Raw genomic sequence first — 18,023 nt, 5'->3', positions numbered from 1 at the left:
ACCATCCTCACCGACAGCTTTCCCAGCAGCCCCTCTGCCCTTAAAGAGGCAGCATCAACACAGACTCATGGAGAGAGACAATAATGTTGCCTAGCTCATGAAGCGCTTTGAATAGAATTGGTAATGAGATGGTGAGACCTTGGAAAAATACTTTTGCAAAAGTGCAGCGTCACGCAGAGAGGGTGAAGTGTCTTTGGCTAACGGGGAGTTCACTGCGATAAGGTCAGGGAAAGATTTTTAAAAGTCAGCATCATCCGCCTGTGAGGGTATTGATTATTGTTAGAGCAAATCATTTAGAATTTGGCCCAATTTTTCCAGATTATTTTCATTTTATGACCTGGCAGCAGTGACTTAATATAAAAGCATCACACATCTGTATCATCTGGCTGATCCAAAAAGCCCTCCTAAAAAAGCCCTCTTTGGTTGGCCTCGCTGCTGTTCAACAATCAAAAAATAATGTGTGTGTGTGTGTGTGTGAGTGAGAGAGAGCGAGAGCGAGAGAGAGAGCACTTTTCTCACAAAACTATAAACTGAGAAGAAATGGAGATGGTGTTATGGCATCAATAAAGCATGCTGTTGCAGCAGTAAAGCATATATCACTGCTGGGATAAAGTCAATCAATTTTTGAAATATCACATAAATAAAGATGTAGCCATAAACGAAATGGCTGACATTAAATTCTGCTTGATAGAAGACAAAGAAGGATATGATGAAGACAGCACAATTTGCTCACGACCCGAAATGCTTTCATAATTCAATGTGTTTTGTTTTGTTTTTTCCCCCATTCGGCGACAATATGTTGGTGGGGAGTTAGGTTTACATTTCCAGTCAAGAAAACACTACTACTTATATGCAATTTCTGTCTTATATTAACTATTTTTTCTTAATCACACTTTGTGTAGTGTGTGCTTTAGATGAGCAACTGAGGGAGTCTGTGCCTCCTTTCACTGAGTTTACACATAGTCACTGATCAAACAGCCTCAGTCAGCAGACTCGACATCAAACTGTAGCACGGCTCAGAGATACGACAGCAACCCAGATTTACACTCCACAAACGAGATGCCACGCAGGCCCGCATTAATGCACGTTCTCATTGCTGTGTGCACGCAAGAAGAATAGATGGGTAATCGGATACTTTACATGATAATTATAAATCCAGATAAAATCGAGAAATATATCACAGCATATAAGATATAATGACTGATTTACAAATTGGTCCAGAATCGTTAGTTTTGTTGTGTTTCTGAAAGGCCCACATGAAAATATCTTAATGTGTGAAATATCCCTCACAGTTTGACTGACCTAATCGTTTGCTTAAAGTGAAACATTAAAATGCAGCTTTAAATGGCTTACTTTGCTCCTGCTCAGCAGTTGCCCTCTTTGCCTGCCCGTGAATCTCATCTTCTGTCGTCTCACTTCACTTTCTTCTTTTTCTTGCATCCTGATTTTGCTGCCAAATTAAAATGTACAAGTTGAGACACATTGAGGTGCCAGGCGTTTAAGATTTTTTAGATTGCTACAATGTTCCCTGCAGGAGCCAGAAAAATGCGAATGAATATTTTGACTGAGAAAGTTTCAGCTTGAAAACTAAAACAGGTCACTTCACTCAGAGTCTCAACAAAAGGAAATAAACTCTAAGAACTGTCATTTTGCTTTTTTCCATACTTCTAACAGCTGATCTGCATTTACTCAGAATGATCGACATTCTTACTAGTACTCTTGTTATTTTAGCTTTAAACAGATGTTCAATGTGATGGCTGCTAATTGTCTAAGGGTTTCAATTTTGACACAGTGGAGACAGAGTGTCTAATTGATCAGATTATGTTTAAAATAAACTAGATTCCAAATAATATATCAATCAGCTCAGACAAGGCTGAGAAAATTAAGCCCAGCAGTGACAGAAAAAAAGAAAAGAAAAATCACATTTCATGAATATAATTTGGCGTGAACTGACTGAAATATACTGTCAGTCAGTTCACTGCTTGTCTGGAAGTCCACCAAAATCCCTGCAGCTGACAGTGAAGTGCCGGCATCCAAAATGGAGGCTCCATTTTGAGCACCACCGTCGCCTGTCTCTGCCATCGCGAGTACGTGCTTCAGACTGGCAGCATGGCACATTTATGGGCATTCCCCATAAGGTGCCTTTCTGATTGATGGCACAGCCTCATGCACCTCCCTCTCATCACTCCTCAGTCCTGATTTATTCGTCTAGTCTCTGTGACTTGGCACTGGCATTGCCCACTACTTCTCCTGTGGAAACTCCCTGCGGGCACATTCACTATTATTTGGAGTCCCGGTGGGCAAAGGCATCAGACAGAAACATGCACGCACACACAACACCGTCTCATCTCACTCACACTGGGCCTGTGCTAGAGGGCAGGTGAGCCTCCCACTGCCTCCACTCTGAAAGGATCTCTCACCCAGAGGGCTCAGCTGCTTGGTGGGCCAGAGGGGTAAGCGGCTCTGTAAGCCTGCCAAGTGACGAACTGGTCTGGGGTATGCACGAAGTCAATCCAGCACGCGCAAAAACTCACACGTGCACAAACACACAGGCAGTCTGCATGAACCTTGCATACTTCTCTTGTTGCCAATCTACATTTTATGAGCCTGTCGGGATCTCCATAAAGAGATCAACCCTAGTAGTGAAGGAATCAATATACATAAATACGCTTTCAGCATAGGGAGAACTACGAATACGTTTTGTGTGCATTATAGCTACTCGCTTTTTTTGGTTGGTTGGTTGTTTTTTTGCTCATTATGATGAAACTATAAAAATATTTATATAAAATATTCTCAAGCTATGCTAAACCAGAGCTATGACCAAACCTAAACACTGATTCCCTTCAGCAATGATAGTGAACAGATTATGGCATGTTTGCTAAAAGGGAAAAAGGACAAAAGAACATAGGAAGATATCACATTACAAATAAGGGTGAAATATTTGGGCCATTTTCGTGAACCTGTCTAACACACTGGAATGCACATGCTCCAAAATCTCAGTTTGGTAAATCCTTTACATGGAATTACGCATATTTTCTTACTTACTTATTAAATTATTTGTTTGTATCTTTAAGTTGTGGTTTGTGAGATAAATATCATTCCTTAGTTACATTTTTTTAAATCAAAACAGTGGTTTGAATTTACCTACCACAAGATCAGATTAATAATTAATTATAGCCCGGTACGCAACTTGCTTCACATTGCAGTTCTTGAGTTTCAGTCTTCCGAGAAACCTGACTGTGTGGACTTCCTGTAAACTGAGTGGTAGTTTGCGTTGGTGCCTACCATCTAGTGGCCGCTTTACACAGAAACATCCAGAAACGGCAGAACAGACAGTTCATCCGGTCGCATAACTTCCTTTAATAAACTGAACCAAGGAAAAAAAAAAAAAAAACACATTACAAAATGTTTCTTTTTACAGACACATGAAACCATTTTTCTTTCCTTTCTTTTTCCAAAGCAAAAAATGGAAACAAAACAATAGACCATTTTTTAGGCATGTTATCATTTTCTTTATGTAAAAAAATAACTACACAAAAAAATGAGAGGAAAAACAAAAAAAGCTTTTGTTGGCAGGTAGGTGAGGAGCAGACGTATGCAAGGAGGCTTTCAAAGCCTACTAGGAGAATCGGGAAAAATGTGTTTCTGTATGTTTCTAGCTTTGCATTCATTTAGCAGAAGAGTATGTGCATTATGGAGCAGTTCATCAAAATGCAGTTTATTCCATGTTTGAGACAGGAACATGAGCACTACAGGCTTGTTACGACACAAAGATCTGCTGTATGTAAAGAAGCGATACCTTAAAGTGAACAGAGTTAGTTTTAGGTGATGACAGAGTGCGTCATCCAAGTAACCTGTACACCGGTGCCATTCAAAGCCGAAACTTAGCCCACATTTTCACACTAGGCCAAGATCATTCAAGGGTCGCCGGGGTCAGAGTGGAGGCACAAAACTGAGAACAGGGGAGCTCGAATATGAACAGAAAAAGTCACATCTTCTGAGGTCATTTCCTCAAATGTACCCTTATGTAACAACTAACTTCAAAAAGTCTATCAGACTGTCAGGGTGGAGGATAATTACTTCATTCTCCAAAACACTGGTAATCCTGTTAGAAGGGGGCACTGCTGTGCACATGACAATCATTTGTTCTTGGGCAAAAAAAGATATTATAGTTGTTTTCAAAGTTGCTTGTCAGCAGTGTAACACTCAATTTGGAAGCTACACTTCATTCGACACCAGACCCTTCAGTGTAGAGGAGAGAGAACGGGTTTGCAGATGGAGAGTATGCATAACCACTGAAAGTCAGACTAACCTGCTGAGATACTCCCACCATAACACCACATGACAGCTCATTCTGCAGGCAGAGATATTCATGACCACTTCTAAAAATACTCCAGATCTCTTTCATTCAGGCATTCATTATCAAAATCTTTGATCCAACTTTCACTACCTGCACAGGGTCCAGTGAGTCATACTCTGTAGGTGTCCCTCTGTATTTCCTTATAGGCCAGGATTGCTGGACCAGTCCCACGGTACCCAGGTTGATCTCGACGGGGAACTGAGGATCAGCGGGCAGCTCCATGGGAAAAGCGGAGGTCCTGGTCTTTGGGAAACTGTGCTGCAGTGGTAGGAGCAGCAGTCGCTAGTCCTGCTGGGGCTTCAGCTGCAGCTGAAGGTTTAGGTGGAGAACTTGCAACCCATGGTGGAGGGCACTGTCTGTGGGCAAGAGCATCCACAGTAGGAGAAGGATCGTTGCTGCGCTGTGAGGCACCACATTCCGAATCCTGCTGAGAGATGAGCTGGAGCAAGGCAGCTGCTACAGCAGGGCTGATGTCCTGGCTGGGTTGCGTTTCTGGCGCAGCCTGCTGGGAGTTTCCAACAGTTGATGGAGGTGGACCTGGTGGAGAGGGTGGACGTTGCTCAACAGTTGAAGGCCCCTGGTTGGCCCCAAGCTTTTTTCTTTTTGTCACTGCATCATCTGAAGGGTCCAAACAGAACAGAACACAGCACATTAGACGTAAACTTATAAGGCATAATTAAGACCTACATACTAGCTACACACCCACTAATAAGCTTTCTTTTTCCTCTTATACTCCCAACCTGCATTTAAAGACAGTAGTACTGCATTTCAAATAAGCCTATCATGGAGTTACACAACGTTGACATTCCTACCTTTACCACAAGAGGGAGGGCAGAGCACTTTAAGCGAATCAGCACACTAACTAACTACAAATAGGGAACCATGCTGCAGTGGTAGGAGCAATCTTACAACAGTCTGTGTTTTTGGAATCAAATAACTTTGTGAACCTAGTGTAGATGCTATACAATATCACTAAAAACAATTAGACAAAAAAATGTTTTTTTACATCTGGCACATGAAACACATGACCATTTACCAATTCAAGTGAATGGTTATAGGTAGGTAAAAATAAGTGGGTTTTTTTCTACTTTTAAATAACTAGTCATTACCATTTAGATGTTTATTAAACAGAGAAACGTTAATGTCTTTGAATGCACTATAACAGATTAACACTTGCACAACAGATGCAGGCCCACACTTCCAAACACCCCCCCCCCCAAAATCACAGAAAAAAAAATGTGGGAACTAAGTGGGAAAACAATACAAGGGGCATGTGCAGTTGGATGAACAGAAAAGGTGAATTAAGCAGGAGAATTTCAAGTACTTTCAAAGGGCGGGTAAGACTACTAAAGCAGCACTGTCTATTCTTTCGAATCTACTGCAGTGCAAGGTGGACCAGTGATGTAAGGTTTTCAAATGCTTTTAAAGGTTCACCATTCAGTGTCAGCAGCATAATCAGTGTTATTCCAATTCCTAATCACATTTTAAGAAAAACGTGACCCAGAGTGAACAGTTACCAAAAAAAAAAGTGACAAAAACCAAGGTTAAAAGAAACACATGCAGGTGACATCTAAAGATTCAAAACATTTATTTTCACTTGATAATTTATTAGACTTTCTTCATAAAAAGGCTGACATTACAGACTGTTTAAAGCAACATCGCTCTCTGTGAAGAATCCATGACACCTGCTTTATAATGAAAATGAAGTGAGGAAGAAAAAACACATGTGGAAATGGGACAGAGAGAAACAAAGACTGTGATAAAGAAACAAGAAAGAGGGAAAATTGAAGGAACATCACAGTGTGAGCCTTTTTACTCAAATGAATAACACTGTACTTTCTTCTGGTTTATTGAGTACACCAGTGATGAACCAGTGATATCCGTGTGCAACAAACCTTTACCTGGTTATCAGGGTCACAGGACAGCAAACGCTGAAAAGACAATTTGCCAGGGTTTTCTTTTGCACTTTTTTTAATAGTACAGGTGTTTATAGGGGAAGATGTTGAATGTGTGTCACTCGTATGTCATGAATAAAAGAAGGGGTGGGTGTAATATCGGTCTAATAGCCCTATTTGCAAATTTTATTAAGTATCCTAAAATCAAAGTAATTTGATACAGTATATAGTCAGCTTCTGTTTGTTCCTTGCCTGGCTCTTTCCACTCTTATGATTTCCAACTGACCCTGGTACCTTTTCTGTTTCACACTCTATAGGCTAAACCCAGACTTGCCCTTGCAATCAGTAGTAGAAGCGGACGAACCGCGCGTTAGTGCCTCCTCTGACTGAACGCCATTACTTTCATCGCCTTGCTCCTCGGTTTGTGGCTTTATAATTTGGCCCAAAAGGAGAGCCAGTAGCTTGGCCTGGTCTTCCTGGCTGAGTGGCGGATCTCCAGATGTCGGTGAGATCTCTTGGGGTTCAGGAGGCGGCTCTGGGGGCTGAGACCTGGAAGCTGCCTGGGTCTGGTCCTCTGGTGCCCCCTGGTGGTCAGAGGACTCACTAACAGCAGACAACAACTGGCTGAGAGTCTCTGGATTGGGGAGGTTGAGGAGCTGAGCAACCTGGGGCAAGCCGTCTGCCTGTCCCTGGAGAAGGTTTAGCAGCACTGCCAGCTCTGTCTGATTCAACTGCTCTGCAGCCGATGCCAGGCCTAAACACACACATGCATGCAACTAGAATTCAGTGTCAGTCTAATAAAGACACAACAATCAAATACATTTAAAATTAAATAAATAAATTCTTATACAATTTTTTTTTTTCACAATACGGAAACTTTTTTGAAAAAACAAAAAATGTGTTCCTGGTTAAATACTTAGTATCTGTTACCTGACAACTCACTCTCTATGTTGGTTGTGGAGGGTGGTTTCCCTGGAGGAGGTGGTGGAGCTCCAGTGGGGCTGTTTGGGGGACGAGGGTTGTCTCCGCTGGAGGTCCCTGTCACATCTTTACGGGGCACTTTGGGCACAGGCACATCCTCGACGACCCCGCTCTGACGTGCACGTCTTCTCTTCTTGCTCCACAACTCGTGACAGTCTTGATGATGAGGAAGGCTAAAAAAGAAAAAAGAAATTGTACAAATTTAAAATATACATTTTATTAGCCAAATAAAACTAAAGAAAGAAAGAAAACGCCCTAAATAGGCAATAATTGTATTCTGATACAGATAATGTCCTAGTGTTATTTTTCACGTGCTCAATCCAACACTGTCATTGTGTCAACCATCACTAGAACCAGCTACTAACTCTGGTGGTGGCATCCTGTTGGGCTCAACATCATGCAGGAAGTCACTGAAGAGCGCTTGCTCCGATGTGCAACGGCGTGCAGGGTCAAGGGTCAGCATTCGGTCCAGTAAGTCCAGGGCAGGAGTAGGTAAACTATGTTGAGGAGAAAAAATATTACTCCTCTAGAACCAGACAGAGTTGATCACAGCTGCCTTAGGTAAGTGTAAGGTTGATTACATACTGTGCAAACTCCTCCCGTAGTCGCCGTCTGTACTGCTTCTTGGGTTTCATTGTGTTGAACAATGGAAGTTTAATGACATCAGGCCAAACGGCCGGACAGGGACTCCCACACAGTCGGCTGAGACAAAGGAAAGGGTTAATAAGCTTGATAATTCAATCAGAAATTATTACTTGAAATTTATTTGTGGCAGGCAGTCTACCTGATCAGCTCTAGTTGCAGAAGTTCCTGGTTAGCCTGGAAGATGGGCTTCTTGGTAAAGAGCTCTCCAAGAATACACCTGAGCCACGACAAGTAAGAAAAGGTATTGCATGTATATAATGTATGTATATAATGTAATGTTTAAAACAGCTTTTAAAAACTACTTAAAGAGTAATGGTCTGGCAAAATCTTGGTCAAATAGGCCTGTGAAATGTTATGAATGTAGGCCCTTTTATTCCAACAAGGTAAAGCTCCTAAAGTATTCACAAGGAAAGACTCTCTCAGACTGTAGATAAGGTTGTTTAAGAGTTGTATGACAAAGGTGAAAGTTTTGTGAATGTTTATAACCAAGTGTGATAATTCGAATTTAATATGGTAATACCTTTGGGCTTGCTGCAAAATAAGACAAATTATTTCCATAAAATACTATAAAACAATTGAAGATTTAGGAATATGCCACATATCTAAAGAGAAATTTGCGCATTAGTCACCAAACGTAAATAGTACATTGTAAAGATTTTATCAAAATTTTCCCAACACATCTGCTTACACTGCAGAAATAAATACTTAAATACATCTACCAACAACCATTACGAAAAAAGTTAACTACCAGACAACAGACAGGTAAAATGTGTGAGATTAGACACTGCTGTAATATAATAACAATTAAAAAAAAAAAAAAGACTACAGCAGCTGTCCAAGTGATCTGCATAAACCATTTTTGAAGAAATTAAGTGAAAATGACTTGTGATGAAGGACAAAGCAAGGAAAACACAAGTCTAGCACAAATATGCCACTTTAGAGTAGTTTGTGGGTTGAGCCGAGGTGAATGGGAAAATAGGACTATTTTGGTACAGTGAACCCTGATGGGTGGGAAGCTTTAACCTGCAATTATGCACCCTAGGCAACTCAGCGGTGTTATGTGACTAACCTGAAGTAAAGGCTGAGACTCTTCTTCCCCCCCCCAAAAATGTCTTAATCTTCATAAAAACAACAGTATAATCTGTTGTTCCCCAATTATTCATCTGACAATAAATCATACACTTGAAGACCACGTGATTTGACAGACAGAAGTACTAAGATAACCGTTTTGTACTCACCCACAACTCCAAACATCAATGGCTGGAGAATATCTCTCCTCTCCCAGCAGAAGCTCAGGGGGACGATACCATAGTGTGATTACTTTATTAGTGTATGGCCGGCTAGGAGCAAGAAAAGAGAGATGAGATGGGAGTCAGCAGTCATACATGTCCCCCAGTGACAAATCAGAATCATTTTAGCTCCAAGTAACTGTATTATTTCTGAGACACAGCCCCATCTTGTGGACAGACATTGTAAATTAAAAAGAAATAATAAAATAAACTGCTTTCATTCAGCAACTTAAACACTATAATGTCTATAATCACTAAATGGAATTAAGCAGATCGGGTATATACAACCGTCGCCTCTTACCTTTCCTCTGAGTTGTAAAGACGAGCCAAACCAAAGTCAGCCAGTTTGATCTGACCTCTGCACAAACAAGCACAGATAACATAAAAAAAAAAAAAAAACAATAACAAAAAAAGCATTGCCAACTACTGAATCTTAGTGCATCTAATCCTAAAACACAACTCAAAGTGTCTTCACTGTAAAAGTCAACTGATACTGTAAAATACACACTGCTCTTAAAGAAACAACAAATATTATTGGTCAAATTTGGCAGCGCTCAGGTGCAAATGATCCACTTCTAATGTCTATTTGAAGTCAGCTGTTCAGTAGCAGGGCAATAACTTCATGCACTGTGGTTTTTAAATCATCCACTTCCCAGAAAAAAACACATTTTCTTAATTCTTGATAGCTCATTTAAGCTCAGTTTTTTCATGCACCTTGGTTGTACATTGGATGTTCAACTGTACTAAGCAACCATCTGTGGGAAGTTGCTGTACTCCACTAAGTTTATTTGATGCTTCCGATTACTTTAGTTACTTTGTAATTAGCTTTCCTGCAGACACACTTTTGAACCCTTTCTGCCTGACAAATTATAGCAATCGTTTGATAGTATTTAAGGAATGCGGATACATTTAAAGGTGTGAAGATTACATTTCTTAGTGTTTGTTTACATGGGTGAATAAGAAAAAAAAAGTAGATAAAACTTAAAATTCACATGTCACTGTTAGTACTGAAAAACCTGTGACTAGGAACAGCCTAGCTGCTGCTGCATTTTACTGCAATTGTCTGCACACAGGAAACAATACTTTACTCACTTGTTATTTAGCAGTATGTTGGAGCATTTGATGTCTCTGTGCAGGAAGTTGTTTTTGTGGCAGTAGTCCAGGCCCTCCATCAGCTGACGCATGAAGCTGCGGATGTGCTCATGGGAGAACTGGACCAGGCCTGACTCCAGCAGGCCCATCAGATCATGGTCCATGTACTCAAACACCAGGTAAAAAGCTCCTAAAAATACAAAGATGTATTCAGATGTCTTAAACAAAAATACATGCACACACATATGTCTGTGGGTTCACATAAGTGGACATGTGTTAAATGGTTAATAGGTATTCAGGTAAATTTAACCATGCTTCTTTAAAAGTGAAGTTACTGAACTGAAATGTGCGCAACTGCATTGCCAGCTATTTAACATTCACACAGCCCAGAAAACTCTAGCAGCACACTTCTCTCTGGATTGAAACATTAAAGAACTGTTCAAGTTAACAGTGACTACAGAGAACGCAACCAGATGTGGTCATTATATCAGTTCTAGTTTTTCAGTTTTTATTTCTTTTGCTTTAAGTTATGTTTTATGCTAACAATTTCAAATGTCACGAACACTTTATTTCCACAATAGTAGCAGTTTCTCTTCCACTTATACAATTCAGTGTTGCAGAGAGGCTGTGTACACCCTGGATAGGTCCCCAGCCGGTCGCAGGGCCAACACAGCCAGAGACAGACAATAATTCACACTCACATTCACATTCACACCAATTAACCTAGCCCCACTAAGTGAAGGTAGAGAACCAAGAGAGAACCCAAACGCAACCATAAATATATAACTTGTCATAGAAACAACACTAAATAATCTGCTTTTGTATAAAAAAAAAAAGACAGTGTATTCTATGAGTGTCACCTTTTCTTATAATTTTCTGCTCTCATTTTGTGTGTCATTATCTGCTGGTCAAGGTATGTGTATGCATGTTTTCAGACATGTTGCAGTTTCAGGTCTGACTCCGTCAGTGCTGTCACAGCTGCTAAAACATATTTCAGTGACAAACAGAAGTGCTGCACATCCGGTTTCATATAGTGTGCCCACCATTACTTTCCTGGCATATGCCTGTAGTCTACCAATTAGGTGGAATCTACACACCATTTAAATGGCTTCTAGGGGTTCAGTTGTTCAATGTTCAAGAAAGATGTGACACCAGCACAGCCCTATAACTATTTATACTCTTGGTTAAACTGCGCTCAACTAGTTTACAACCAGTTTACTAAAACTAAAGGCATCGTGCACCAGTAATCATAAAACCACTTTTCTCGCACTACCATTTGCAAGGATGACTACAGCAAACTTAAGCAGTCTGTAGGTTATCTCATACATTGAATGACATACTCAATTCAAGCAGTGAAAATCGTGCATATACCTACCTCGACCAGATGAATGATAAAAACGCAGTGTAATTCTAGATAAGCAAAAATGTATCGCTAAACTCATTAATAAATACGTTTAGCTATACAATACAAGTGATTACTGCCATCTCTGTGACATCATTTAATTAATTAAACTAAAAACAAGTTCCATTGGAGAATTTCTTTTTAAGGGGATGCCTTCTCCCACCTGCAAAGTTTTCCCCTTGCATTTAAAACAAACACTCCCCCCCTAACTTATCATAGGGCTGCTCAATTAATCGAATTTTAATCACGATTACGATCTGGGCTTTCAACGATCATTAAAAATGACTGAGCCGATTATTAGCCCCTCCTTCGTGCTTTACTCTCGCGCTGCTTCATGTGGCAAATCTAGCGCACCTCTCTGCGTTTCGAACACGTGTCACAACAATTAAGAGCAGCGGTCCCCAACTACTTTTGCGCCACGGACCGGTTTGTGCCCGACAATATTTTCACTGACCGGCCTTTAAGGTGTTGCGGATAAATACAACAAAATAAAACTAGTACCGGTACCGAAAAAAAAGAAGATTTATTCATAACACAAGTGAAAAGACCCAGGAAAACCGAGTAAACGATAAAAACGATAACAAAATAACGCTGAAAACCGATAAAAACCCTGAAAACTATACATTTTACACCTGAGCCTCAACTCTCGCGGCCCGGTACCGGTCCGAGGCCCAGGGGTTGGGGACCGCTGATTAAGAGGACCCGAGGGAAGCTCGGAAAGCTAAGCAGAAGTTATTTGGAGAGGAGAGTGACTGCCGTTGGTTGAAAAGAGAGGTTAAACAAAACTTCAGTGGTGTGGAAGCATTATTGGTTCGCGGAGTCAGACGTGGATCAAGTAGACATAGTGTGTAAACTTTGCTACGGTGTCATAGCTGCACCACAAAGCAACACTGCAAAGTTCACTAAACATAGATGTTTACATTTTTCATTTATTTTTTATATTGCAAACATCTGCACTGTTATCAGTATTTGCACACTATTTTATAATATTTTATGACTATCTTTAAAGTCATTGTTCAATACATTGTTATTGTTAAATAAATATCGTCAAATAATCGAGATCTCAATTACAGTGAAAATAATCATGATTATCATTTTTGCCATAATCGAGCAGCCCTAACTTATCATCACTTCTTACCTACTTATACCCCACATGAAAGAAAACAGCAAGTTTTTTTTTTGCCCCCCTTACCTTTATCCTTTTTAAAGTCAAGTGCATCTTGCTTGTCAGTGACAATTTCCTTCATGTTGACAACACTACGGTGTTTGAGCTGCCGCAAGATCTTAATCTCTCTGATGGCTGTGATGGGGAAGCCCTCTTTTTCATTGTCCAAACGTACTTTCTTCAAAGCCACCAGTTCACCTAGCATATTTGGAGAACACATTTTAGAGAGCCACTCTTTTTATTTTTATTTTTTTATCTTATTTGGGTTTTATTTTTTTAAGGAAAACATAGTAGTAAATGGATTTCACTTACCAGTGTCTTTGTCCTTGGCCTTGTACACTTGGCCATAGGTGCCTTCCCCTATGATGCCAATTATATCAAATTTATCTACACACCGTTTGCCCCAGTCACTTTGGGTATGTTTGCGCTCACCATATCGCGGGCAACAAATCCTGGAAAGCACAAACAAGAAAAGCAGCTAAGACATCATGTGTGATTAATGAAAGGAAAACTTTAAGTGGGTGAGTATAAAAGTGAATGCTGACTTTGGTCTCTTCTTAAGGGCTGTCTGGGGTAAGAGAGGAGGCTGGCGGACAGGTAACTGTGGGGGTGAAGAGTCCCCTCCAAGCAAGGTGGGCGGTAAAGGCAGATCAATAATAGAAGGGCGGTTGCGACCTTCTTTGTCCTTTCTTGATGGCCTCTGGGGAGGAGTGGATTTCTTTGGGCTAATAGAGCAAGATTTTAAAAAAAAAAGTTTAAGACAAAACCAGGAACACATTTTATGCACCGTTTTCATGTCGATGTAACAACTAACACACACATTCAGATTAAAACTAGTTACAATAAAGTGTACATACCACGATTTAAAAGAGGAAATTTTAAATTCACTTTCATCTAACAGTGCGCCATTTTTGTTTTTTGTAGGATGGTAACTGACATATTTAAAACACCAAAGTGCAAACATAGCATTTATTCATAAAATGTTTACATATCAAGTTATGTTTTGAAATTACTTAATTTTTGTTAAAATGACTCATGAAAAACAAAATGGGATGTCTTGAATGGTGTGTTCAAGACATCCCGATGTACATACAAATCACTGACAAATGACAGTATAAGTCCAAGAATAACAGCTGTAAACTCATACAACAGATTAATAGGCACTAAGCTTGACATAACAAAACAGGCACTAGATCAGTGTGCCTGTTGAGGGATTCCTCACCTGTCCTGAGCATTTCCCAGCAGTGCAGGTGGTAGAGGCAGGGGAGGAAGAGTCGAAGTCTTGTGGAGTGGGGTCTGGCGGACAGGGCTGCGAGCAGGAACTGTTGCTGGCGATTTAGTTTGTGATACGGTTGAGGGTGTAGGAGGCTGAATGTTTGTTTCTGCCTGAGGTGGTGGTGGAACCTGTGTGGCTGGATTGGGTGGCGCTGGAGAAGAGGGCTGTGGAGGAGGTGGCGGCGGTGCAGGAGAGTTGTTTGAAGAGGATGTTAGAGTTGCAGTCATCGGCTCATCAGCATTGGGAACATCATGGGATAACTGCTGGGTTGGTGGCGGCTGAGGTTCTGATGCTGCTACTGCTGTTGCACCTTTTTCTGGCTGTAGAGCTTCAGCTTTAGCAGGCCGTGAGGATGAGGAGCTTGACGGTTTTTGAGCTGTCGGAAGTGGAGAGGCGCCACCACTAGCACGAGCAGCCGCCTCAGCAGCCAGGCGTTCCTTCTTCCTGCGACTCAACTCTGCACCTAAGCTGGAATTGAGGGGCAGACGTGACGAAGGAGGGGAGCGGCTAGCTGGCCGGTTACTGTGGGAAATGCTCCCTGTTCCAGCAGAGGAGGTGTGCCTCTTACCGCGGGAACGAGAGGAGGAGCGGTGAGAAGAAGAGTAGTGCAGAGGGGAGCGACTCCTGGAGCGGCCCGAGCGTCTAAAATAAAAAGCACATTTTTTAGATCATTTATAGATTAAGACAGAGAATTAGAGGCAAATGAAATGCATGATATAACTGAGACAGACTGCTGATCCATGGCTAAATAAGATCTCTAGATCATATTATAATGAAATCAAAACCATGTGGGACAAGTAAAACTAAAACTACTGACGCTTTCATGGCCAACTGGATCTATTCTTGTTGTCTAAAGCAATATACTGGGCTAATTAATTAAGAACATTATTTAGTTTCAAAAACATTTCATTGCTACATAATGGTGAAATTTTGAAAATGATATTACACATCAAATAAAAATCTGTTACCTTCTCTATAAAAGAATGTGAGGCCCTCCTAAAACTAAGTACCGGGTTTCATTAAAGACACCTGTCTTTTTCTGAAATCAGTGGCAAGTATGGACTCTATAGCTCAAATGTAATTATGAACACAAATACTTATGGTCACAGAGCCAGGTTGTAGTGCCCTAAGCTTCTGTTTTTGAATTGAAATGACAGCTTAAGGCAAACCCTGTTTTCAACTACAGGTATTGCCTATCTCCATCCTGTATTTTTCTCACTCTCAAGCTTTTGTCTGTTATGTATGGTAAATTTCAACTTCAATGCAGAGATCAATTTGCTGGAGTGAAAAGCCCTCTCCAAGTTCAACATATTTGTCTAATCTCAAACTTAAAATGCATGTAAAGTAGGATCATAAAAGGTGAAGGTTCTGGAAATATGCAAAACCTCTACGAAAGGTGGCTTGATAAGTAAATGTCTCGAACATAATCCCAAAAAGATTTAAAGGGTGACCTACAGCATATACTCACCGAGACATGGGGCTCGTACTGGAGGACCTGCGGTTACCATAGGGGCTCGTGGAGCGTCTCCTAGAGTAAGGGCTGCTGTCCCTCTCAAAGCTGGAGGACCTGTGTCTGCTGCCGTAGGGGCTGTCTGATCTCTGCCTGCTACGGCGAGACACATCACCATAGGTACTCGGGCTTTGCTGGGCCGCCCTCCGTCTTGAGTAGCTGTCATCCCCCTGATGTCCATACCCACCGCCCAGTGGACTCTCACTACCGGCCCCTCTTCTGGGACTCGGCGACAATGCAGAGCTGGTGCCCTTTCTCCGTGGGCTACCCCTACTTGAAGACTTCCCCTTCGGGCTTGACTTGTGGCTCTTGGAGGACTTGCGATGGCTTCTATCTGTCCGGCTCCTCTGGGAGGAGCTGCGGCTGGCCTCCCCTCGGCCTTCTCTCCGCTGTTGCCTGTCTTTGCGAGACTTCCCTGAGCGGCTGCTCTCCTTGCTGCGAGATGAGGATGTAGAAGAAGTAGTGCTACCTACACTGGCTGCAGGCGGTGCCTGAGAGGAGAGCATCAGCTCCCCACGTTTGGAATCCCCCTCTGACGGCACCTGGCGTTTAGATGAGGAGCCTAACGAGGCCTCCTTCTCCTTGCCCTTTCCAGAAGCCACTTTCTCGCGATCTTTACTGCTCTTTTTCTTGGACCCACGTTCTCCATTTCCAGAGTCTCTAACTTTGTTAGTGTCCTTGGACTTTTTTCGTGGGTGTCTGTGCCCCCTGCTCTCTCTATTACCTTCTTCTTCGCCAATATCCCTATCGTAGTCTGGTGAGGGCTCCAGTCGATTTCCCCCCCTCTCAAAAGGCCTGGAGGACGGTGGGTCCGAGAAGGTGTCCGAGTCGGAGCTAATATCGTCGTACTCCACTAGAGGCTTCACCGTGTTGACACCAGGAGGCGCCGTATCGCCGAGGGTAAAATCGTCAGGTGCCGCCAAGGATTCCCGATTATGTTTTGTTGATTTATGCCGTTTGCGTTTTAAAGAAGAAGAGGACATTGAAGTTTTTAACTGCACCTTGCCGTCCTTGCTCATCATGTCTCCCGCAGAGGTATGAGTCGGGCCCTGGGTCTGGTGTGGCACACCACCGATGCTAGATTCCGGCTTCCTCTTGGTCCCATGGTGTCGGTCCGACCCAGGCATCCCTCACGTCGGCGTCGGTGCCTCTTCTGCGACTTGGCCTCGGTGATCCAGGCAATTCATTCACAGGAGACCAGTAGCAACTCCAAATGTCAAAACAAGTCTTACTAAGCGAAATCAGGACAGGAAAATACAAAAATAAACACACCAGGCCGCTTACGTCCACTTCTCCTCAATGCCAATTCATTCCATTGAGATCACCAGCATATTTCGTCAAAGCAGATAAATGCCAAGTTGGTTTTCCAGTGCTGCGAAGTTTGTACTTTCAGTTAGTCAGCGAATGAAAAAGACTCCAACCAAACATCTGATCATTGTGGTGTCGTCTCCGTCTCAGTTTAGCTAGCACAGCTAGCTAAAGCTCGGCAGCTAGCGAGCTGACTCCTAAAAAAGAAAAAAAAAGTCCCTTTGTGAAAGCTGTCCTTGTCCGGTGCCAAGTTAAGTAAAGGTGTTTTTAATTCCACAGAATAAGGTCTTAGCATTCAGAAACAAGCAAATGCCTTCATTAAAAGACGCTCGTTTCTCCAACAAAATGAAAACTTGACCCGGTTGGTACTGATTACATGTTCCCTTTAATGTAAGTTTTATCCCCTATAAATTCAATATTGATAAGAAATTATAATATTTTCGTGTGCAGTAGATGTTCCAGTTTATTATCAATGGCTCTGGAAATCAACCAGGCCTATATTTAGGGCGATGCTAGTGGATTTAATATCATCCACAGCCCTAGCTCAAGGAGACTACAAACGCCATCATGGCTCCTGTAACTAGCAACTTCTGCGCACAGCCGATTGAACCGGAAGACGGAGCACTGCCAATCTTGACTGTATCCGAGCAACTTCCTATCACCGCAAAGATCCCACCCACCGTCCTCATGGCGACACGACAGAGACGTAAAATGAAGAGATGTGTATTAATTAGCAAAAGTACGTTTTTACAAACTTTTCAAGTTTCAGATAACACATTTAAATCAACACACATGTTAGATGCCAGGCTCATGATGGGTTGTTAAATGTCGAGCTTGTTGGAACAGAAAAGGAAGACACTGGGGCAAAGCTAATAGAGCAAAGTCTTATTATCAACAGGCAGCAGGCAACTGCCTCTGGGTCCTGAAAGCTTCAACATATTTAACCTACTACCAAGGTTCATTAACTTACATGGTAAGGTCTTTTTAATAAGATCTGCTTCACAAGATAAGCATGAGGTCCAGTCTTAGGTGGGCGTCTTTCAAAATGTAGTAGTTTTTTATCATGTTACCCCAGAGAAATCTGTGTTTAACTAATGCTC

General features: G+C 41.8%; 1 protein-coding gene across 4 annotated transcripts; it reads right to left on the bottom strand.

The window, feature by feature from the left end:
- Positions 1-1,355: 1,355 nt before the first annotated feature.
- On the bottom strand, positions 1,356-17,536 carry cdk12 (cyclin dependent kinase 12). Of its 4 annotated transcripts, XR_001290291.1 has the most exons (15): positions 15,574-17,536; positions 14,052-14,747; positions 13,375-13,554; positions 13,142-13,281; positions 12,857-13,027; positions 10,263-10,452; positions 9,472-9,528; positions 9,120-9,221; positions 8,021-8,098; positions 7,822-7,938; positions 7,602-7,733; positions 7,186-7,409; positions 6,590-7,009; positions 4,451-4,978; positions 1,356-1,450 (listed from the first exon to the last, which is right to left on the bottom strand). XR_001290291.1 is itself a non-coding variant. In XM_013909054.1 (14 exons), exons 1-14 carry the CDS (start codon positions 16,740-16,742, stop codon positions 4,566-4,568), a joined length of 4,089 nt encoding a protein of 1,362 aa, XP_013764508.1. In that variant the 5' UTR covers positions 16,743-17,536; the 3' UTR covers positions 3,536-4,565. The 4 variants fall into 4 exon arrangements, 3 of the variants coding, with proteins under 3 accessions (XP_013764508.1, XP_013764510.1, XP_013764509.1); XM_013909054.1 differs by lacking the exon at positions 1,356-1,450 and having other exon boundaries at positions 3,536-4,978; XM_013909056.1 differs by lacking the exon at positions 1,356-1,450 and having other exon boundaries at positions 3,536-4,978; positions 6,620-7,009.
- Between the last annotated feature and the right edge of the window lie 487 nt (positions 17,537-18,023).

This window comes from Pundamilia nyererei, unplaced genomic scaffold (assembly GCF_000239375.1).
Source record: "Pundamilia nyererei isolate P.nyererei 1_Seehausen unplaced genomic scaffold, PunNye1.0 scaffold00018, whole genome shotgun sequence".
Classification (NCBI taxonomy): Eukaryota; Metazoa; Chordata; class Actinopteri; order Cichliformes; family Cichlidae; genus Pundamilia; species Pundamilia nyererei.
Note: the sequence above shows the minus strand (reverse complement) of the source record. Positions and strands in the feature narration are given on the sequence as shown.

What these genes read in the sequence shown, in the direction of transcription:
- cdk12 (XM_013909054.1), bottom strand. Translation starts at nt 16,742, where the DNA reads ATGCCTGGGTCGGACCGACACCATGGGACCAAGAGGAAGCCGGAATCT. An exon ending in CTGCAACTAGAGCTGATCAG is followed by an intron (nt 7,939 to 8,020) that starts GTAGACTGCCTG and finishes CCTTTGTCTCAG; the next exon opens with CCGACTGTGTGGGAGTCCCT. An exon ending in AACAGGATGCCACCACCAGA is followed by an intron (nt 7,410 to 7,601) that starts GTTAGTAGCTGG and finishes TTTCTTTTTTAG; the next exon opens with CCTTCCTCATCATCAAGACT.